The following is a 24,038-nucleotide window of genomic DNA, read 5'->3' on the forward strand; positions in this document are numbered from 1 at the left end:
TCAGTCAGCACACAGTCTTATCGAGCCCTGGGCTCAGGGCAGGGCCAGCCTTCCCATTTATTCAGTCCAATAAATGTGTGTCCCCACCCCCCCACTGGGTATCTCCCCTCTCTCTTCCGTGCCAGGCTCCCCTCCCCCAGGCCACACTCTAGGCCATTAGCTCAGTCCCAAAGGCATCCTTTCCCATCCTGGCTTCTGGGGATCCTGTCAAAACACTGTAAATAACTTATTTCCACTTGGCAGGGCCTGCAGCCCAGGCAGGGAGAAGGGAGGGGGGCAGGGGCTGCCTCCACGCCAGGAAACCCATACCCCCACCCATCAGGGATAGGAGAGGCTCAGAGTCAACACTAAATTTCTGCCTAATAAGATGGGAGTATGAGCTTCACAAGACCCCTCAAGTCACCTCAGGAGCAAGAAAACCAATGAGTTGCTAAGAGGTCCTTACCACCCACAGCCCCACACAAGACCCCAAGCCTCATCTCCTGGCTTCAGGCTATGCTCCCCTTAAGGAGGGCCATCTCATCTGCCCTGGCCTCACCTCATTCATCAATCTCATCACCATCTGGTAGATGAGCCTCAGAGGGGTTTTGCTACTTGCCCTGAGTTGCACAGCTACAAAGGGGCAGAATGGGAACTAGGGCCGGGTTATCAGACTCTCGGTGCAGGGAGGCAGCCTCCTGAGCAGAGAAGGCACCCGCTTTCCCGTCACACACCCCTGGAATCTGATGCTCTGCTGCCCACTCACTGGGCAGCACAGGGCAAGGACACCCCACCTGTCTGAAACTCAGTGCTCTCACCTGGCAAGTGGGGACGCTAACAGTGGCACCCAGCAGGCAAGGCGCAAACAGGAGCTGTCACCATTGCCGCCTGGGCTGACTCACAGAAGCCCAGCCCAAGGACACCCAAGCACTGGGGAATTGTTACATGGGCATTTCAGAGCTCTGAAGCAACCTCGCTAGGTGATTACTGACCAGATGCCCAGGCTGGTCCCATCCTCTGAGAACCCGGCAGCCATAAACACTGCCCCAGGACACCCGATCAAAGCCCCTGCATTCCCCTCAGACTGCTGAGCACCTCCTGCCAAGTGGCTTCTAGGGAAGTGATGACTGAGCCCTGCTCCACCGCCAAGTCTGCGGGACACAGCACCAGCTGGGATGTCCTTATAGGGTATGCTCCAAGGCCATCAGAAAGTTCAAAGAGAGAAATACTCAGACTGACGGCCCTGCTGGAAAACAGGCCTGTTGGGGGGACAAGGCACCCAGAGCAACTGGGTCACTGAAAGGGCTGCCCCTGCCACCACTTGTACAGGACATGAGAGAACTCGAGAAATATGGGGGCCGCGGAGACTCCCAGGGGAGTTCCCGAGGCGGGGGGGGGGGGGGGGGGAGTGGCTGAAGGGGAGAAAGATACAGCCCAGTCACAGCTCTGGATTCGCAAACTCTTGCAAAAGCCATGAAATCTCGGCTGCACATGGGCCTCCCGGGGCCTCCCCCGGCCAATTATGAGAGAGCAGGCCAGTTTTAGGGAGGAGGGCCTTACGTGGCCAGGGTCGGGGTCTGCACCCCGCAGAGGTGATGCCTTCCCCCCATCATGGCTGGACCCAGGGAGATCCAGAAAGAGGGAGTAAGTCAGCCTGTGTCCCCAAATGCACCCAGCCAGGACAAACTCCTCTCCAATCCCAGAGCACGCTGCGGCCCAGGCTATGCCCATCCCTGCACGCAGCAGACTGCCTGGGGCTGCCAGGTCCAGAGGGACACTGGAGCTGGGACCTCACTGGACCACAGCAGGAAAACTGTCCCTGTCAGCCCTGCTCTAACAAACCAGAGGGACGTAACACACACGGTAGACGTTTTTGGCTTCTCTACTTGGGATAACAAATCACACAAGAGAGATCCTTTTGTTTTGGCTCATCTGCCCATCCAATCATTCAAGTACACAACACCTCGTCTAGACTCATTAATTTCCACGGGCCGCCAAGAACAGCGACGACGATGGCACCAGTAAATAAGAATGAACAGTGGCTTCTGGGGATGAGCTCTGTACCAGGCTCTGTGCTGCTCTTAGCCGTATCATCTCAAGCCTCACAACAACTCTGTAAGGCTAGTTCCATCATTACTGCCATTCTACAAACGAGGAAACTGAGGCTCCTTGGAGGTAACCTGACCAGTTCCAAGTCCAGAGCCCAGTGTGCTGGGCACAGCTAGTTGCAGCCCAATGCCAATTCTCCATCCTCCTCTTCTTCTGTAGTAAGAGAACCCCGAGTTCACGCGAGGTGACAGCGTGCCCAGCAAAAAGACCACACTTGCCAGCCTGCTGGCTGCCAGCTGTTAGGACGCTCGATTGTGACCAAGGCAGTGCAGGCAGTGGTGTAACGTGGGACTTCTACAGAGCCCATCAAATGAGAACAGGCTCAGGGGCGAGGTGGGGGTGCCCTGCTCCCTTCCCACCTTCCTACTACCTGGAACATAAACACAATGGCTGAAGCCCCCGCAGCCATCTTCAGGAAAGGGCCCCCCAAAGTACAATGTCGCTGCATGAGAGACTCACAGAAGATATGCTCAGGCCATCATACTTCTGATCTGCTTCTCACGTAATTCTCCCTTTTCATCAAAGTCAAGATGAAGACTTCCTATTTGTGACACTGGTGAGGTTCTTCAACATTTTAGGAAGGAAGGTTCAACATGCTCTGTGGTTTTTACTGCCCCACCTGAGGACTTAAGAGTTCTTCTTTGTGGCAGCTAATCTCATTTCCCCACATGCCTTGGCCACCAGGAAGCTCAGAACCCTGATGTGCCCTCAGAGCAGCAGGCCTGACAGTTAATATTACATCCTCTTTTCCTCAGCCTTGATTTCCTTCTTCTATTTCACTAACCTTTTCTTAGGGGAAAGAGAGAGAGTGTAAAGTACACAGAACACTAAAAGCTAGGAAGGTCCCTAGACTATAAAATTAAATCATTTTTCTCCTCTGAGAATTGTTAAAATGGCAAACTATCTAATAAGTTAGGACTTCTTAGTTCATGTTCATGTACACTTTCTGACCTTTCAAAAGGGGGATGCATAGACGTGTTGCTGAATAGGACACGCCCAGACCTCCCCCAGCCCCAGCTTCTACACACTATGAAACACAGATTAGGAACCTTCCATGAGAGGCCAGCCCCGTGGCACAGTGGTTAAGTTCATGCACTCCGCTTCGGCGGCCCAGGGTTTCGCCGGTTCAAATCCTGCACGCGGACATGGCACCACTCATCCGGTCACGTTGAGGCAGCATCCCACATGCCACAACTAGAAGGACCCACAACTAAAATATACAACTATGTACTGGGGGGTATTTGGGGATAAAAAGCAGGAAAAAAAAAAAAAGAAGATCGGCAACAGTTGTTAGCTCAGGTGCCAATCTCAAAAAAAAAAAACCTTCCATGATATACAAATACGTTGTCGTTCTATTTCCTCCGATCGAAAGCCCCATTAGTCATAACCATCACAGTAAACGTTCAGATCCCGATTTCAAAAGTCTTACAAGGTTTTTAAATAGAACCAAAAGAGAGAGGAAAAAAGGGGATGTTAGTGCAGGCATAGAAAAACAATGGAGAAGTTAACAGCAGTTACTTCTAGAGAATGAGATGATGGGGAATTTTTCCAACTCACGTATTTCCGTAATATTTAATTATTTTCCACTGATTTCCAAAGATTTCTTTCTTAAAGGTTAGCACCTGAGCTAACATCTGTTGCCAATCTTTCTTTCTTTTTCTCCCAACAGCCCCCCAGTACTTAGTTGTATATTCTAGTTGTGAGTGCCTCTGGCTGTGCTGTGTGGGATGCCGCCTCAGTATGGCCTGATGAGCAGTGCTAGGTCCACGCCCAGGATCCGAACTGGTGAAACCCTGGGGCGCCAAAGCAGAGCGTGCGAACTTAGCCACTCAGCCACGGGGGCCGGCGCCCCCAAAGATTTCTTGATACGATGCATCAACAAGCCAGGATACACTCCAGGCTGGCACAGCCCTCAGAAGAACGAGACGTGGTCCATGGGCCTAAGGAGCTTACAGAGAAGGGGGAAGCCCCCATAGTATGTGGTTAGACCATGAAATGGAAACTTCTGTGCCCATGAGGTTGGGTGCACAGAGCATGTGGGGGCCCAGATGAGGGAGGGACCCACTGAGCCTGGGGAGATTCAGGAAGGCTTTGAGAAGCTAGTGGCCGTGAGCTTGGTTGGACAGATCGATGAGTGCCCACCAGATGGAACAGGAGGAGGGGCACGGCAGGCTATTGGGATAGGGTGTGTGGAGGGGCAGGCCTGCCATGTGGATACTGGGGCTCTGTACAGGATGCTTTGGGGTACGTGTGAGGGCATGTCCTGGGTTCCCTGGAGTGGGAACCATGTGCCCAGGATTTCACGGACCCCTCCAAGGAATAGGTCTTCATCCTGTACGGGGTGCTGCAGCCAAGCTGTGACGAGATGGGGTTTGCTTGAGAAAGAGCAGGTTGAGGGCTGGCCAGCAGACAGGCCCAGTCCAGGAGAGAGACTGAGACCCCCGTGCAAAGGAACTGCAGGGAAGCGCTAGTTTCAGGAATGATGCAAAACCAGCAGTAGGGTGTGGAGGTACAGAGACGGACCAAGAAGCCAGCATGCTGGGCTCAGATGCCAGCTCTGCCCCCTCCTAGCTGAGGGACTGGGGCAAGATCTCTCTGACTCAGTTTCCACATCTGCAAAGTGGGGGTAATGAAAGTTTATCCACTAAATAGAGCTAATAATGTACTAATGATAGTCTTTCTCTGGACTGTTGTGAGGATTAAATTAGTTAACATACGGAAGTGCTCAGAGAAGTTCCCAAAACATAGTGAGGCTGTGTTCCTGTCTGCTTTGATCATCTCCCCTAACCCGCTATAATGACCACTCCTAAGGGGGCACCAATATGAACAATTCCTCAGGACCCAAACAATTCCCACATGTCCTGGGTCTCTAACAGCCAGCCTGAGGCCCAGCAGCCAGCAGGCCGACAGCTGGGGCCTCACCGACCTGCCCCAGCACCGTCCTTCACTCGCCTCCCAGAGTCCAGAAACGAACACAGTGCAGCGGGCAGACCCAGGAGGCCGGGTCCCATCACCCAGCAGCGCCCCACCCCACCCCACATGGACTGCCCAGAGTTAAGAACAAGGGTTGGTCCTTACTTTCCAGAGACACACAGTGAAATATTTACAGATAAGCTAACAGAATGGTGAGACTGGCCCCAAAACAATCCAGCGGGGCACAGGATCTCCAAGAAACGACCTGGCCACGTGCTGACGTGCGTCAAGCCAAGGGAAGGGCACAGGGGGACTCAGTACTAGGCTCTCTAATTTGGTATGCCGTGCAACTTCTCCCTAACAGAAAGTTACGAACAACAATAAATAAGCCCTCTGGAACCAAGTGCCTGGGTTCCAGTCCAGCTCCTCCACTCACTCACAACCTTTGTCTTATTTCCTCCTTCATAACACAGAGACAACAGCACATACCTAAGAAGGTTGTTGTAAGGAATAAATGAATTAATATACATAAACCTTATGACCGTGGCTGGCACAAAGTGAGTGCACTGGCTGGCACAAAGTGAGTGCACGATCAACCTCAGACATTAGAACCTCGAGGCCGTGCGGTGGAGGGATGGCCACACACCATCCTTACGGAGGTGTTAGCTGCTGCCACCACTGCTTGTACATGCCTGGGCCCCCCAAGCTCCCGCTGCTAGCACAGAGCCAGGCATGGGGATGCTGCAGTAAACCTCCACTGAGTCACTGGCCTGAGACCCCCCAACGTCCACACCGCAGGGGGGAGTGCAGAGAGCTCAAACGGTCCAGAGGCCATGCGGCACTGGCACACCATAAGATCTAGATGCCTTAGACTCAGTAATATCACTTCTAGCAGTCAGTCCAAAGAGAGAACTTGAGATGTGAACTCAGACTGAAGTCCAAAGACACCCAAGGCAGCAGTGTTCCTAACAGCAAACCAGAAACCTCCTGGAACTTGAGGCTCCAGAGCAGAGTGATGGTTCCAGACGCTGGGACACATGGACGGTGGAAAACTGACGCTGCACTAATGGTCACTGCCCAGGTGATTAAAGAGCACGAGTAAATGCTCATCCATCCCCCAAATGCAGGGCGCAAAACCACGGACACAGAAAAGTCCAACTTGGATTCGCACAATAGGTACCAAATAGCATATTTTAGGTAAAGATAGGAGAAAAAATTGGAGGAAAACATACCAAAAGAATTGTTTTAATGATTATCTCTGGGTTTCCATTTTTAGGCCTGTCTTTATTTCCCAAGATCTCAACAACAAGCACATATTACTTAATGAGGAAAGAATAATCAAGAGTTTTTTAACAAACACAGAGCTCAGGGCCTGCCCTCTCGTGTGTGGAACAGCTCAGTCCTCAGCTCACTCACCCAGCAAACAGAGAGCACGCACCAGGCCAGGTCCTGCACTCCTCGGAGATAAGACAGTTCTGGCCCAGGAGAACAGGCAGCTCCAGCGTGGGGTGGGGTGGGGGTTGCCAGGGGAGTGGGGAAGGTGTCACAGGCAAGGTGACACTTGAGCAGGTCTAACAGCACAAACAGAAACATGAGAGTGGGGCGGGGGCTGGAGAGGGAGATGCCAGCTTCCTAGTCAACCGCAAGATTCAAGGATGCTTCACGGTCTGTGACACTGAGCTGAAGGCACTGCCTGGCTTTACTCTGCTTTTCCCAGTGCCAGCTGTGCACCCAGGGCGTTCACATCAATTCATCAGCCTGCTCAGAGTCTCAGCCCCAGGAGGGACACCCCCCAACTCAAATGGGCACCCATCGTTTGCACCAGAGCTTCTGTAACTGTAATGTGCCCCCGGCTCAACAGGACATCCAGATGCAGAAGGGCTGGGCTGGGCTCTCCCCAGCTCCCGGGCCGTGCTGATGCCAACGGGTAGGAGACCACACTTTGAGTGGCAACTCTGCACAACTTCACCCCAGAACGACTTCAAAACAGGCAGCTACTTTCAAAGCAGAATCTTTGCTCCTGGCTCTTCCAGTTGCCCTTTTCATCCCTTCCTATTTCCACACTTCCTCCTTCCATCTCTCTGCTTTTACATGAAGTGCTTACGTGCTACACTCCAGTGAGACCGGTGACATCTGAAGGCCACCTCAAGGCAGAGGGACCTGGGAGATGGAGTCACGGCTCCATGTGGGGTGGCACGGAGAGGCCTGGGTCCCGCAAGGCCAGCCAGGCACCTCGGAGCACAGGCGCACAGAGTCCCTGGAAGGAGCACTTTTTCTGTTTTAAGGACTTGCTCCAGTTGACTCAGCAAGTCAAAGGCCGGGGGAAGAACACCCCAGAACTGAGAATCGCAGCCGTCTGAAGCCACACAGGACTTCACTGACACTGGAGACACTTTCTATTTGTAACAGCAAGCCTAAAAAGCTCAAGAATAAAAATAAAACTGACAGAACTGAAACCATTCAGTAGACGTCAACAGCACTTAACATCATCTCAGGAGCATTTTCCCACGTTGTCCTCCAAAATGTGATCTCTTTTTTTTGCTGTTAGTGCTGTGGAGTCGATTCCAACTCCTAGCGACCCTGGAGACAGCAGAGCGGAACCCTGCCCCGTCTTTCCGCCCATCCTCGCACCCTCCGGTGCCATATCAGAAAATGCTCCCCTCTTACTCGTAGGGTTTTCAGGGCCAATTGTTTCAGAAGCGGGTGGCCAGGTCCTTCTTTCCTAGTCTGTGTCAGTCTGGAAGATCTGCTGAAACCTGCCCACCCTGGATGACTGTGCTGGTATTTGAAAGACACAGGTGCCACACTACAACCACCGGCAGACAGACGGTGTGGTTCCCTGACCAGGAGACAAACCCGGGCCGTGGAGTGAGAGCACCAAACCTCAACCTCCAGACCACCAGGGCTGGCTGATCTCTTTTTAATGGCTCCTAAGACACATTTGATATGATCAGATCCTAATTTACATAACTCTTTCCCCTGCCCCATGTATCAGTATTATTAAAAAACAGTGTGATGAGCACGCTCACACATAAATTTGTCTAATTCTATTTGTTAAAAATAGAACCTAAGTAAATGACCGAGAATGAAAATGATTTTCAATGTTTTGAAAAAAAGAAATCAAAATATCTGTTTCAAATTTTAAAAATAAAATCTATCTTAAAAAAAGGAATTAAGGGGGGCCGGTCCCATGGCCAAGTGGTAAAGTTGGCACACTCCGCTTCGGTGGCCCAGGGTTTCGCTGGTTCGGATCCTGGGTGCAGACACGGCACTGCTCGTCAGGTTACGCTGAGGCGGCACCTCATATGCCACAACTAGAAGGACCCACAACTGGAAATACAACTATGTACCACGGGGATTTGGGGAGAAAAAGCAGGAAAAAAAAAAAAGAAGATTGGCAACAGTTGTTAGCTCAGATGCCAATCATAAAAAAAATAAAATAAAAAAGGAATTAAAGGGCCAGCCCAGTGGTGTGGTGTTTAGGTTTGTGTGCTCTGCTTTGGCCCAGAGTTGACAGGTTCAGATTCCAGGCATGGACCTAGTACCACTCTACAAGCCATGCTGTGGTAGCATCCCATATTAAAAAAAAAAATAGAGGAAGATTGGCACAGATGTTAGCTTGGCAACAATCTTCCTTAAGCAAAAAGAGGAAGATTGGCAACAGATGTTAGCTCAGGGCCAATCTTCCTCACAAGAACAACAAAAAAAAATGGGGGGGGGGTTAAGCTAAAATCCACAATAGTTGGAAACCTAAAAGTGTTACTGGGGGAAGGGGGCACCATGGAGACATTTTTTTTTCCATGATTTTTTTATTGAAGTAAAATTGGTATTTAATATTATATAAGTTCCAGGCGTGCATTATAGTTCCATATCTGTAGTCACTACAAAGTGCTCACCCCGAGTCTAGTTTCCATCCATCACCATACACTTGACCCCCTTCACCATTTCACCCACCCACTCCTTACCCCAGAGAGTAACCACCAATCTGTTCTCTGTGTCTGAGTTTGTTTTTGTTTTGTTCGCTCATTTGTTTTATTTTTTAGATTCCACATATGAGCGGTTTTTTCCTTTCTCCTTCCAACCTATTTCATAATATCTGAGTCCATCCATGTTGTCGCAAATGGCAAGATCTCATTCTTTTTTATGGCTGAATAATATTCCATTGTATACACATACCACATCTTCATCCATTCATCCATCAATGGACACTTAGGTTGTTTCCATATCTTAGCTATTGGGAATAATGCTGCTATGAACCTTGGGATGCATATACAGTCATGCACTGCATAAGGACATTTCAGTCAACAACGGACCCATATATGATGGTGGTTCCATAAGATTATAAAGGAACAAAATTCTTAACCCCTAGTGATGTCGTTACCTTGTAGTGCAATGCATTACTCACATGCTTGTGGGGATGCTGGTATAGGCAAACCTACCACCCGCCAGTCATACAGAATAAGGATATAAAGAAAGAAAATGTTCCTACAGCTGTACAATGTGTTTGTGTTTTAAGTGTTATCACAAAAGAGTCAAAAAGTTTTAAAAAACGTAAAAGTTTATAAACTAAAAAAGTTACAGTAAGCTAAGGCTAATTTATTATTGAAGAAGGGAAAATTTTTAAAATACATTTCGCGCAGCCTAAGTGTGCAGTGTTTACAAAGTCCGCAGTAATGTGCGGTGATGTCCTAGGCCGTCACGCTCACTCACCACTCACTCACCCAGAGCAGCTTCCAGTCCTGCGCGCTCCCTTCACGGTAAGTGCCCTACACAGATGTACCACTTTTATCCTTAATACTGTATTTTTACTGCACCTTTTCTATGTTTAGATATGTTTAGATACACAATACTTACCATTGCGTTCCAAGTGCGTATGGTATTCAGTACAGTAGCACAGCATGCAGGTTTGTAGCCCAGGAGCAACAGGCTTTACCCTTCAGCCTGGGTGTGTAGCGGGCTGTACCATCTAGGTCTGTGCAAGTGCACTATGATGTTCGCACAACGATGAAATCGCCTAATGACACATTTCTTAGAACGTACCCCCATCGTTACGCAACATGTGACTGTATCGTTTTAAATTCATGTTTTTGTATTGTTTGGGTAAATACCCAGAAACGGAATAGCTGAACCATATGGTAGTTCTATTCTTAACTTTTTGAGGAATCTCCCTACTGTTTTCCATAGTGGCTGCACCAATTTACATTCCCAACAAGAGTATATGAGGGCTCCCTAGTGAGACGGCATTCTTTACGCCAGGGAATGCATTTTTCCAAGCAGCACAGTTTCACCTGCAGCTGTATTCCCTGCTGCCCCTGCCCCATGAGCCGCATTGTTCATAACAAAGGATGAGGGGAAATAAACCCATATTCCTGAAGCATCCATTAGGTGTCTTAGGTCATCCCATTTTAACGATGAGGAAAGTGACATCAGGCACAGTCAGAAAACAGACTAATAGAAACTCAAACCCAGCTCTCTGGGCTACACAGGGAGGTCAAGCACAGCCAAAAACCTATATCCCAATAATGGACCCAAATGACCATGTGGAAACATTTTGTGTAGAGCCAATTTCCCAATCCCAGGGCCACCCTCCCTAGAGGTGCTGGAGTCTGCTGTCAGAGGTCAAGTCCAGAGTCATACTCAGGCGGCCTTCAGAAAGACCCTGCCCGTGAGGAAGTGACTGATGGTTGCCATAAGCCCTTCCAGCTGCAGGGATGTCAGGCCCCCAGTAAACACCAAAGCAACTGACATTCCCAAAGTCCCTTATCCTTGAGCACCCGGCAGAGGGAGCAGCTGGAAGGAAGAATGTTCACAGGTGTCCAACGCTACCTGGGCCCCAATATCTGGAAGCAAAATCCACTGAGGGCATGGAGGTCAGCCAGCTGGGACACCCTGGACAGAGAGCTGTTGGAAAAGGGAGCCCAGCTGGAGATTAATCATTTGACACCTCTAACTGCTGACCTTTCAAAACAATTTTTGAACCATGTGAAAATATTACCCAAACAACAAATACATTCTTTAAAGCTGAACAGAGAATTAAGCACTGTAATTCTTAGAAAGAAGCATACTACTCAGCCACGTGACTCTCCTTCTGGCTCTAAATGAGGAAGCCAGCTATTGCATACACTGCGTGCATTCAGGGCACCTGTCTGAACCAGCTTTCCGTGCCCCACTGCTCCTCCTCCTGCACCCCTGTGCCAGGGTGCCTGGCCAGAAAGAAGGGAGAAGTCTGGGAACCGACCCTTCACTCTCCCTTACCCCCCACATCCACCCAGGTACCACGCCTTGCCATCTGTCTCCCCCTGCCTTCCACTACTGCGTGAATTCAGCCAGACTCCATCACACTGCCACCCCCACTAGGCCACGGCCCCAGCCTCCTTCCAGAAGACCCAACTGGTCGCCGTTCAGTCCAGCCTTGTCTAATCATGCCCCATGAGCCCTTGGGTGGGACCTTCCCCTGCTGCCTCTAACTGGAGCAAGGACCATGAAGAAGCCCTTCAATGCCCCCTGAACCAACGTCCCATGGACACCTCATGCAGCCCTCTGTGGTCTGGCCCTGCCGTCCACTTGCCAACTCCCTCATGACCAAGGCCCCAGCGTTCCAAACACACACAGTCAACAGACCCCCTTGACCAGCCTCTGGGTCCTTGTTCACACGATGCTCCCTGCCTGCAATGACATTCAAATCCCTCACCTCCCCGCTTGCACCTGTGCCCCGTTTATTCCGTATCGAGAGGCATCAACTTCCTCTAAGGCCTTCCCCACCCCCTGCCTACCCTCTCCTTGAAACGCCCACCCCTGTGTCCTCGCAGGTCCCTAGCACAGCACAGACAGCCCCCCAGCCCCGCGGACTTGCCCATGAGCTCAAGCAATGACTACAGCTCTAACTCCAGCCGCCCAGCACCCAGTCCTCAGCAGCCCCGGGCACATGGCCTGCTCTCGGCGTCTTTCTGTCTGGCTCTTTCTCAGTATTTCCTTTTCTGCTTGATCATCCGCCACCCAACCTCCTTCCCTGAATGGTTTGTGCAGAAAGGGGGAAACGCATGTATAAGGATCTCCAACATCACAGGCAGGCAACAACTCTGAGAAACCTGGAGCCTAGGCCCGCCGCCCACCCTCCACTCTTTTGCAACCTGGGAAATTTATTTACTTCCTTGCCCGCTTGAGAAACAGCGGCTGCTCCAGAGACCGGGTTTCGTAATGTCTGATTTCTCAAGGAATTTGGAAGGAGGACAGTGACTCTATAATCAGCCACTGTACTTCTCATACTCACAGTCTGCTCATTTGCATTTTAAAATAAAACTCCAAACCCTCTCGTGCTAACAGTCATCTCCTTCTCCCCATGCGCTTTGAAAATAACTGGTGAATGACAGCCCACAAAACATGCCAGAGCAGGGGGTGGGAGGCAAATGCATTTTCCCCCGAGGATGCCGAAGCTGGAAGTGGGCGGGGCCGTAGGTTCGGTGTTCTTTCCGGATCCTCTTCCACCAAATTCAGGGCTGACCGAGAAAGGGGAGATGGGGTCCAGGGACGGAGAGCCCCACAGGCGTCCTTCCCAAGCCTTCCCCACAGATCAGGACAGAGTGGAAAATGCCCCCAGGTGACAGCATCCTGCAAGGCTGATGGCGGGCCCTCAGCAGAGCCCCAGGCCTACCCCTCAGGCCCCCTCGGCCACAGATGCCCGCAGTGGCCAAGGAATGTTTTCTCCCAATGAAGGCTTGCTGGGTGAGGGGCAGTGATGGCTGCGCTGTGCTCGGCACTTGGTCATTTTAGCCCCTGGCTGTCTCAGGGGCAGAAGGGCCTGGGGAGGAGGAGGTCAAGCCCCCGTTGGGGACGTGAGCTTGGACATGCCTCTCAGCCAGGATCTGTCCAGCGGCTGAGGCTCATAGCCATGAGCCAGGATCACCCTGCCCTCCTCCAGGAAGTCTTCCTGACTTACCAGGCTGGGTAAGGACCTTCCTCCATGCCTGTGCTGGTGAGCCCCACCCACTCTAGCTGCTGACTGCAGACTTCGGAGAGCTGAAGTGACCTGCCCTTGGCCCGTGCGAGTCCCCAGCACCTGCAGCCTGGTACACAGCAGGCACCCGGGAAAGGTCTGCTGAATGCTGCTGCAAGGAGAGCCCAGTGTTCCCAAGCTACACCCGCTGGCTTTAAGGGGCCCTCACCTCAACGGCTGAGCAAGGCCAACTTCTGACACCCGAAATGGTAGAGTCGGGGGCCTGTGTGTCCAGCATTCTCGTTACAGAAGTACAGAGGAGGAAAGTGAGACAAACTGGTACCTGTGACCATCAGCTTCAGGACAAGTACATGCGACCGTCACCCTCAGGACAGGTACCTGCGACCATCACCTTCAGGACAGGTACCTGCGACCATCACCTTCGGGACAGGTACCTGCGACCATCCCATTCAGGACAGGTACCTGCGACCATCAGCTTCAGGACAGGTACCTGCGACCATCAGCTTCAGGACAAGTATCTGGGACCATCACCGCAGAACAAGTAGCCCCTGAGGACATCTTGCCCCCCAGCCCTTGCTCCACTCTCCCCCCTTGTCCTCTAGCCCAAGCACTAAATATACAGCAGGACTTCCTCTCCTCCTGGCTGTCCTGGCTCACCTGGGCCTTCTCACACTAGGTAAGCAGGGAACAGCAGGTTTTCCTATTTTCAAGCATCTCTTGGCCTAACAGACCCAGGTTAGGGGAGGCCAGCCAGCCTGCAGACAAGCCCACTGCCAAGGCTCCAGCAGATGCACAGACCCAGAGCCCGAGCCGGGCCTCTGGATGGCTGGAGAGCCAGGTCATTGTTCCTCCCTGAGGTGGTACCTGGTTCTGAGAAGTAAACGGGGTAATGTTCTAGAAGCAGTGGACTTCAAACCCAACCCCACAAAATAAATGTTTAAAACTATGTATCCATTTGCACATTTTCAAGTTGACATCTAAAATTTCTCATCGTAAGTTTAAATACTTGTAGAGGATGTAATTTCCAACATATTGTAAATATTAACATTTCAAAATAAAACTGTTACTGTTTCTCTTTTAAATAAGGATCCAATGGAATCTAAATAACATAGCAATTTGAGATGCACCACCATCCATCTTAAAATTACAGAATCAGACTCTTCTTAAACAGTTGGAAGTTAGCAGTGTTCCTTTTGCCGCCTCAAACTCCAATTTCCAATCCACTCCCTCAGGATGTTTCTACTATCAGTGTATTTTATGTTTGAAGGCCTTTTATTGATTAGTCTATCATACTTACCAGGAAAAAAAAATGTATATAAATATTTTAATTTTTTTAATTCATGTGACCATAAAGCTCTAAGTATCAAAAATTTTCTTCTGGATTGAATTATTATTATAATTACTATTAGTACACAATTGATGAAGACAACAGAAATATACTACAAATTTGTATAAGTAATAAGCATAAAAAATTAAACCTTATTAGAAATACATCTCAGAAGAGATGAATGCGAATTTTTAAAACTATTTCATGTATCCACAGATGATTATTACCCATTGCTAGAATAAGGCAGAGTTTATTTTCAATTCTATCTCTGTTTATCAATTTTTATAGATATAAGTGCTGAAACCACTTATTCAAATAAATAAAAAGACGGAATGGAAAGAGATTTACCAGAGCAAATTCTCTGAATTCCTTTAGAAATATATGCCAGCAATTACAGTAATTTACCACCAAAAATCATTTTTAATGTTCTCTCAGCTGACAACTCAATCAGGTCCTCTTTCAATTTTGTTGCAAGTGAAGAAGTGGAAATCCCTTGCTTGCCCCAGGACTACAACCAGCCACATGGCGCTCAGGAGACCAGATCCACATGTGGCTGTAGATAATGCAAGTGTGCGTCTGCTGTAGATAACCAGCTTCCTGTGAGCTAGGCACCCTGCCAACTGCTCTGCCCAAATTAACTCAATTTGTCCTCAGAAAGATCCCACGCAACAGGCACCACTATTATCCCCATTTCACAGACAGGCGGACTGAGGTGCAAATTGGTTAGGGAACTGGCCCAACATCACACAGCCAGAACCCAGGAGACCTCGCTCCTCACCGCCACATGCACTGCCTCTGCAGAGACGCGAGGAAGGCCAATGTGTAAGGGGCAGCCGGCAAGGAGGGTTTATAAGCTCCTTCCTAAACAGAAAGGCAGTGGGAGCAAGCACAGCAGGAAGTTGAGGCTCTGTGAAGTTTACTTTCTTGAATGTGCTCCCACCCCCACCTCTTAGAGAGGTTATACACAAACACTTCTTTCAAGTAACTGGCATCATGATGCTTGGTACACCATAGTACCCAATAAATGTTACAATGTTACTACCCATATTGTTACCATTGTCACAAAATGGCAGGAAGAGAAATAACTCCTGTCACTGGGACAAACACTGCAGGATTTCACCACCATTTTACAGTCTTGCTCCCTGACCCTAGGTCCCAACATCCTTTTGTCAAATAGTAGCCAAAGCCCAGGTAATAATAGGCCTGGAAGGAATTAGTAAATGGAGCAGTCTATTAACACGCAGAGGAGACGGAATTTGCAGAAAAGCCATGGGCTGCAAAGATGAACCGACCTGCAGTTAAACCCCAGCTCCACCACTTATCAGCTGAGCTCCCCAGAAGTCACAACATTCTGAGCCTCAGTTCCTCATCTCTAAAACGGGCATGAACCCTCACATCACTGGGTGGCTGCACAAAATGAGACAATGCCCCTGGGGGCATGCGACACAGGAAATACTGCTGGTGGCTGCTGGCATGCTTATTCTCATCCTCTTCAAGCCCAGACACCTAGTGACTGGCAAAACGCCCTTCTCCAGCATCCAGCAGCCCACCAGCCCAGGGATCTGGCGCACAGAGGCCCAGCTGCTTGTGAAAAACCAGCCAAGCGGCTTGGCTTCCAATTTGTGCAAAGAGCCTTTCTCTACGCCTTGAAATTTCAAGCTCTCCAAACGCTTGGGGATGCCAGGGGGAGGTGAACGGAGAGATGTCTCGGTGGGTTTTATTTTTAAATGCTGGCATGGAAAGCGTCACTCTGGTCCCCAGCCACCACTTCCTCCCCCAAGTCATCACCAAAATGAACAGCAGACACATCAAGGATTTCATAACGCTTCCTCCGCCTGGTACATTCTCTCACAATGGCTCCACTCTCCCGTTCCACCCAGAGACTAAGTGGATTAAAGGTTTTAGTCTAAATCTTCCCAGGAAGCCATGTAAAGCCAACACTGACCCTGGGCTGTCCCTCACACCCTGAAACCCCAAGGCCCTCTCCCCACCTCCCCTCCCGTGGCAGGTGGCAGCCCACTGTGTTACAGTCTGGGAGCCGGCGGGTACAGGATCAGGTATGGGGGAAGGGCCCCTTTCTTCCCCTTTTAAGCAGTGTTTGCTGGTGAGCACGTAAAGTCACTTCCTCTAAAATGGCTACCAACAGAAATTTCCTCGTGGACCCTCACAAGCGTCTGTAGCTAACCTCAGGGAAGCATCTGGCCCACAGCGAGCTCCAAGTATAGCTCCAACTATGAGTCCAAGCCTCGGTGGTGGGTACGGAAGCATCTTCAAAGGCTGGGGACTTCCAACGTAATCATCAGAAAGGACTAAAAGACAAAAATAAGCCAAACCATCCTGGAGGAACAATGGTCTGCGACACCTAGCCTCAGAATGACAAATACGCAAGTACTCCTCCTCTGCCCACTGCTGGAGCCCTGGCAGGCATTATCAATCCATCCCTGCCCTCAGCCACTCACAGATTTAGCATCCTCCAGACAGGCACGACCAATCAATCAGAAAAGGCCCCAAAAGCATACTTCTTAGCCATTCCTGAACTCTGACTTCCTCCTTTTGCTGTATGGAGAGATTAAGGTCCACAGAAAAGCTCAGTGCAGATCACGCAACTTTGCAGAGCCAAGATGAGCCTGGATGAAAGTTCTAATGAGAGGCTTCCAGAAACTACCTCCTTCCCCAAAACAAACCTCAGCCTCCGGGTGACAAGTTCAACCCACAAACTACGAGGAGGGAGGCCAGAAGGAAGAATTCAGCAGCTCTCCACCAAGGCTGAGACTGAGGCACCCAGCCCCACCCACCCCCGTGGATGCTGTCAGAGCTGCACATCTATTTCAGAGCCACAGAGCCTGCCCCAGGCCCTGGGAGAGCTTCTCTCTCCATCCATCCTTCCTTCCCCAGCCAATGAGCTCCCGACCCAAATCCACCCCAGGGTGAGGCAACACAGGGATCAAGAGGCCCCACTTTCTCAGTCCACCCTCCAGAAGCCAGGGGCCCATAGAGAAGAGCAGGTGTGGCCAACTGACAGCAGAAAAGGGGTCACTTGGGGTGGGGACGCACCCTGACTCGGGGGGAAAGGAGAAGGGGTGGGGACAGGAGTGGTCTTGGAGATGACACCACTCACAAGAATGGTCCAAGCTAGGAGAGGGCTCCTCCCCAAAGGGCTGAACAGTCACGGCAGGGGCCCAGGGGGCTGCTGCTCCCTCGGCAGAGCCTGAGGACAGGCACACGCAAACCGTGGGGGCATCGGGACCACAGACGTCTGGCTGAGTGGCCATGACCCCTCACTCTGCCCACCACAGACTCACCTCTCCCCTAGGCACCTCCTTCCACCAACAAAGCCACAGCAACTCCACAAACCTGAGAGACCACCGGCCCGCTCGTGTCCTGCCAGCGCAGAAACCACGGCAACTCCACAGGGGAGACGTGGAGAGAGGGCCAGGCGCCCAGGCTCTTCAGAGAGAGGGGGAAGGGAGTGCTGAAAGGCCCTCCACCCGAAAAATGGTGAGGGCGTCGTCCATACTCACCTGCACGACTTCTATCCCTCGCTTCCTGCGGAGAAAAACAAAGAAAACAAAGGTTAATCCAACGGGCAGGAAACATCCTTCCAGAAGTTCACTGCAGCCGGCTAGAGGCAGGATGAGGGGAGCTGGCAGCCACACCACTCAGGCCATGGTCCCCACAACAGCCTCATTTTCAACAGGAAGGTTTATGAGCTCCTAGCCGGTCCTCAATGCACCTTTTGGCAGAAAGGGAGGGTTAGTTCCCCAGAGGAACTTAGCTGGAGTTCTAGAGAGACCCTAAGTTGGCTGGTTTTCCTCACACCCAGCTGTCCAATCCAGGCCTGAGTGGGCGCAGCTCCAGCCTGGATGGCCCCGAGACCCTCCCCACCACCATATTCATCACCGACGGCCTGGCCATCCCTCCTTAACTCAGCCACCTCCCATGGCTCCCCATCTCCTCCCACCTCAGGTCTGACCCCTCGGCCTGGCCCCCCAGGTCTGCCTCAGCCCATCCACTCTCCCACGTGCAGGAGGCCCCGAAACTCTTCCGACCTGCCTCCGCAGCTGGTCCAGCCTACTCATCCCGACCCCCTCCTCATATCCCTCCAAGGCTGGACCTCGTCTCCTCCATCTGTCCCCCACAATCCCATGGCCACTGTTCTCCTGCACACATGCCCTGACTCACCAATTTCAGAGTCTGGGGTCAGGGTCAGGGTCTCGGCAGAGGAGACCCTCAGGGCTTGCCCACCTTTACCTGCCCCGGCCTGCATTCCTTCCTGAGGACAGCTCAGGCACCTCCAGACTTGGTCCACGCTTTCATCCCAGCCTGTAGGATGCGGTTCAGACAGGAGCTCTCCCAGGACGCCTTCCCTGACCCCCCATCCCTCACCCCCACCCAGAACCAGAACACTCCCGAAAACTCAGGGCCGCCGCTAGCCTGGCCCTTCGTTCTCGAGTTGTGACAGGCCGGCACCAGGGCAGCAAGCTGGGAAGGCACAGGGGTCCACATGGGCCGTGGACAGCCTGCCAACGGCTGTGCCCGCGGGCATTTCCCTGGAAAGAAGGGCCAGGCCTCCAGCCAGGAAACCTCAGGGACGGGAGCTGCCTCGCCCAAGCTGCTTCCCTGGAGCAGGGACGGGGCAAACGCAGTAACTGTGAGGGCCCTGTGCCTCGCGGTGGTGCCCACCGGGGACACCAACACTCCCTGCACGTTAACACAGCTCGGCTCCCGAGCCCGGCCCGGCCTGCGTCAGGAAGCACGACAGATGCATGGCCCCCGTGGGGCTCACAGTCTAAGGGAGGAGATGGCACCAATCCTGCGGGAACCCCCTGGCGACCGTGAGCAGGCACAGTCCCCCAGCACAGCACAGCCGAGGTGACACCCACCCATCTTACATGCGTCGGTTAGTTCATCCAACAAGTGTTTCAGTGCCTCTGAGAGCCAGGCCCCGAGTGGAACCTTGCGAGGAAGCCACCACACGAGACAGTGAGATGGAGGCCAAAGAGGGCTGCCCAGGTCACACTGTGGGCGGTGCCCAGATGGCCCTCCCCTCGACCCCCAACACCTCCATGGAACCCCGGGCCCCAAGGAACCCAATTTGAAGACCACGGTGGTAGATGCTTTCAAAGGTCCCTGCCCGTCACTCAGCTTCCCTGCAGTTCCGAAAGGAATGGTGACCGGCAACTATTCAGCTTCCATGACTTCATGAGGGGACCGCCCAGACACAACAGCACAGCCTTGGGCCACCAGAGCTCACAGCAAGGGGACAGAGGGCATCCCCAGGAACCTGTGCCACGCCCAGTCGTCAGCTCACTGCCCAGAGCCGTCAGCTCTGCCCCTGCCTCATTCCCAGGTCACCCTGGCCCCAAGTGAGCATTGGTGACAGCAACCTGCCACGGTCACTCAGCTTGTGCCTCTGACTCACCAGGTCAGGCTGGGTGGCTTCTCGACCTGCACCTGCTCCTGGGCAGAAATCTTACACGGCCGAGACAGAAGCCCCACGACAAGACCGGGGACCACACAACAGGAGAGAGACGAGCACTGAGGGAGACGGGGCGGCGGGCGGACGTGACCCACGCCAGGTGCACAGGGCTTCCGCTGGGCGCCGGGCCGGCCCAGGCTTTCCCTCCGAGTTAATCCTTGCGGCATCCAGATTATCCCGGCGTGTGGCTCTCCTCTCCTTATGCAGCCAGCCGCGGTCATTTCCAATCTGCCCACACTTGACATCGTCCCAGAGGGCTCTCCCTCCCCGAGTCCTAAAAAGCTCACAGGGCTCTAACTTTGAAAACAGATGGAACCCGTAAAATAAAAGAAACAAAAGGGGGGGAAAAAAAAGTAATCTTGAGAACAGACAGGCTGAAAATCTCAAGTGGGGCTGAGCTCCCAGGAGCCAGAACAGTTTCTCCATAGCTCAGAACTTCAAGGACAGGATAAATTGTGACTCTGGCCAAAAAGAGGGGGTTTGGCTCCCCTTTTAGTCCACGTCAGGCCACACACGTACACTAGACATGCTCGATGGCAAGTGCTCGCTGCTGCTCACTAAGGCCTTCGGCAGCCCCACGAGGGAGGGGCGGTGACAGCCCGTTAGCGGATGGGCAAGCTGAGGCCTGGCAGCCTCCAGAAGTGCGGGCGCTGGCTCCAGAGCCGGGCTCCCAATGCTCACAGGGTGACCGGCAGGGGAGGCCCTGGGAGGGGCGGGCCTGATCTCCAGGCTCCAGGACCTCGGAGTAAGGGGGAGACGAGCAGGGGCAGGGGGGAAACCACGTTCCCTCTGGTGGTGGGAACCCATGCACGCCACCGTGGCCCGCTCAGGGAAGTAAAACGGAAACCTGCTGGGGCTCACTTCTTCACCTGGAAGTTCTGCCGAACCAAGGCACCAACAACCCTCGTTTCCCCGCTGCAGGCTCCTGAAATCCGGAGAGTTCAGAAATCGAACCATGATGCCAAACGGGAAGAGGGAGGAGGGGGCAAAGGAGGGAGGGAGATGGGAAGAGAAACCAGAGAACTCACTGTCAAGTGATTAACCACTCCTCCCAAAAACCCCAGCTCCATGACCCCACGCCACAGACACGCTTGTTTGAAGCTGGGGCTGTTAACGGCCACACTGTTGGTGACAGCAAAAGAGCTCCCAAGAGGGGCCACTAACAAACGGAACGCTGTCGAAGGAATATTACGCAGCAGGAAAAAGGGGTGAAGCGCTCCTCACACCCGCACAGCATTATTTCCAGACACTGCTATGTGAAAACGTAAGCACAAAGCCCTGCATGCTGCGTGCAAGTATCTGGGTTAAGAACGACTCCAAGACAAGAATGAGTACTTGTGTACACACAGAACAAATGTAAAGTACTACAAGTGAACAGGGGTAGCGGGACCTCTGGTCAAGGGCAAGGGTGGCTAGAGGTTGGGTGAGGAGACTTCCCTTGCACTGTGCGCCCTCCTGCAGCTCTTGAATTTTGTGCCACTGCCTCTCACATATTCGCAAAAACTAAAGAAACATATTTTTTAAATAGTTGCCAGGCTGGCCCCGTGGCCGAGTGGTTAAGTTCGCGCGCTCCACTGCAGGCGGCCCAGGGTTTCTTTGGTTCGAATCCTGGGCGCGGACATGGCACTGCTCATCAAACCACGCTGAGGCAGCGTCCAACATGCCACAACTAGAAGGACCCACGACGAAGAATATACAACTATGTACTGTGGGGCTTTGGGTAGAAAAAGGGGAAAAAATAAAATCTTTAAAAAAAATAATTACTGCTAAAAATAAATAAATAAATAAATAGTTGCCAGCCTTCCCAGTGCCTGGTTTAAAGTAGATGCCTGATAAAGGCATGAACCAATTGATCGATAGATCGATGCAGTGAAGCAAAGGACCTCAGGATTTATCTAGAAAAGTTTCCAAGTTCTGCTCGAAGAGGAGCTGAATTAACACCCATCCCAGGGCCACGGGACTGTCACGCATCAGAGGATTCAGCTCGCGGTCTGCGTCCACTCAAACACTCGGGGCCTGGGAGACAGGCCGGGAGGGAACAGGCCGCAGCGTTAACTGTGGCTGCAGAAGGAGAGCGATGTGTGTGGTTTTCTCCTTTACACTTCCTGGTATTTTCTAGTGTTCTAAAACGAACACAGATATTACTTCCAAAATTACAGAAAAAGTAACAATAAAAGTTAAATAATTACAGAATTTTATTAAAAGCCTGCTCCTTGAGGAAATCTTTATAGGCTGTAAAACAGTCATTTTCTTGATAAATATTGCATTAATAAGTTTTGGATGGAGGCCTACCCCACAGCTCATAATATAAACTTGCTTTTCCACAAGCTGGATAACTGATGGAGAAGGATCCATTTTGGACAAGGGACTCCCCCCCCCAATCCCCCCACTCCCTCCATCCCCCAACTCCTGAAGCTCAGGGAAAGCACAGCCTTGGGGAATTTCAAATACTCATTTACAAAACCAACTGTCCTCTTGTGGGAGGAGGGAGAGCAATCAAAGAGGGCTTGAGGGAGGAAGCGAGATTTGCCATTTGAACAAAAACTGAAGGAAAACTATAGACCCTGGGGAGAAGTTAAAGAGGAATAACACGAGTGCCCCCTTCCCAAAAGAAGTCTGGGGATGTGGGAGCATAAGACCCACCGAGGGGGCAGGCAGGGGCCATGAAAAGCAGACAGTAGATGTAGGCTAGGCAGGCCCCAGAGGCCTGGACTGTCACAGTGCATTGGCCAGTAGGTTCCAAATGCTAAGGCAGATGACTAAGAATCACCACGGGAACTTGTCAACCAATTCAAGGTCCAACGCTGAAGGCTCTGGTTCAGGAGGTCTAGGGGCAGAGCCTGAGAGGGATCCGGGGCTGGTCACACTCCAGGCGTTGCTCAGGAGCAGCCAGGTATGGGAACCGCTGCTCAAGCACGAGGAGCAGCAGGACAGACTTGCCTGGGGGTGGGGTGTTCATTCAGAGGCAGCCCTTCCAGGTCCTGGGGACAGAAGGACACAAAAGAACTAGAAGCAGCTATGGTGCTCAGAGTCTGGGCGCAGCAGGCTGAGGCCACACACCAGCACCGGGAGAGGACACTGTAGGAAGATGATAACTCTTCCATTTCTTCAACAGTCATGCCAGGAGGAGGTTAGAAGCCCAGGACTGAGCTGAGCGGACAGTCCAGGGTTAGCAAAACACAATCTGGGAGGGCAGGTGGAGGTGGAAGGGGGGTTGTGTCCCCAAGAGGAGACCATGGACCCAGACCCAACTACATCTTGTGCCTCAGTGTCCTCACCTGTCAAGTGAGGAGACTCCTGGAACCACCCCACAGGACTGCTGGGGCCCACACTGGAGCCGAGGGCTTCCGTTCCTTCTGCTCCGCTCTGCCTTTTGGAGGCGCCCCTCCTCTGTCCCACATGGTTCCAATGGGCACTCAAACAATCGAGGGACTGTACCCCCTCCAGGTGGGCACGTGGCCTGCACCACACTGGGTTGCAGGATGGGCATGGGGCCCAAGCCAGGCCAGTCCTGGGCCTTTGCAGGACAGGTCCTGAGGGACTGTGACAGCAGGAAAGGTCAGAGGACACCATGGCCACATTGACCTGCGCAGCCAGACTCTTGAGAAGGAGAAAAGGCCAGCGTTCTCTAGCCGGAGATCAAGGCCTGAATCCAGGCCGGAGCCTGTCCTTGCTGGACTCTCAGTTATGGACTTTGCTTAAGCCGGTTTATGCTGAGTTTCTGCCACTGGCCGCTGTCCTGCTCACCACAGCAGGTGCTCAGTAAGTGACAGCGGCTACACTTCCTGAGGATGAGAAAAATTGCCCTGGATGACCTGGTGCGGAGGGAGTGGGGACCACAAGGAGTCCAATGAAGACGATAACATGAGGAGGAGACAGGAGCAACGTCCCAGAAGCCAGCGAGGCAGGACCATCAAGAGGGAGAAGCATCCACGAGCCCTCGCCACAGCGAGGCCACGTAAGGCCTGAGGTGCGGCCACTGGATGTGGTGTCAGGAAGGATAACACGGACACAGGGAGACAATGACCCCCACTGAGCGGCAGGCCTGCCTCACAGCCGAGCAGGGCCCAGTGAGAACCAGCAGCAGGCACAGAACAGGTTGCTGAGCCGCCGTGGGTCTCAGCTTTCACATTTGATAAATGGGTATGACCTTTCCAGCCCAGTGGGACCTTCCGGGGCGGGTGTGACACCCGAGGGCTGCAGGCGAGTGCAGCCCAGGAAATGGTGAATCAGCCGGGGAGAGAGAGAGCTATGCCGAGACCCAGATGCACCCTCCA

At 52.3% G+C, this 24,038-nt stretch overlaps 1 protein-coding gene across 2 annotated transcripts in view; it reads right to left on the bottom strand.

The window, feature by feature from the left end:
* ITPK1 (inositol-tetrakisphosphate 1-kinase) overlaps positions 1-24,038 on the bottom strand; it is a 172,551-nt gene that overhangs the window by 117,757 nt on the left and 30,756 nt on the right. Inside the window, exon 2 of one of the 2 annotated variants that reach the window (XM_023628307.2) lies at positions 17,804-17,828. In XM_023628307.2, the coding sequence (XP_023484075.1) occupies positions 17,804-17,828 (25 nt within the window). Of the gene's footprint in view, positions 1-16,467; positions 16,667-17,803; positions 17,829-24,038 lie in introns of those variants that run through there. The other variant, XM_070250342.1, reaches the window with a different exon arrangement.

The sequence above is a fragment of the Equus caballus genome, chromosome 24, assembly GCF_041296265.1.
Source record: "Equus caballus isolate H_3958 breed thoroughbred chromosome 24, TB-T2T, whole genome shotgun sequence".
Classification (NCBI taxonomy): Eukaryota; Metazoa; Chordata; class Mammalia; order Perissodactyla; family Equidae; genus Equus; species Equus caballus.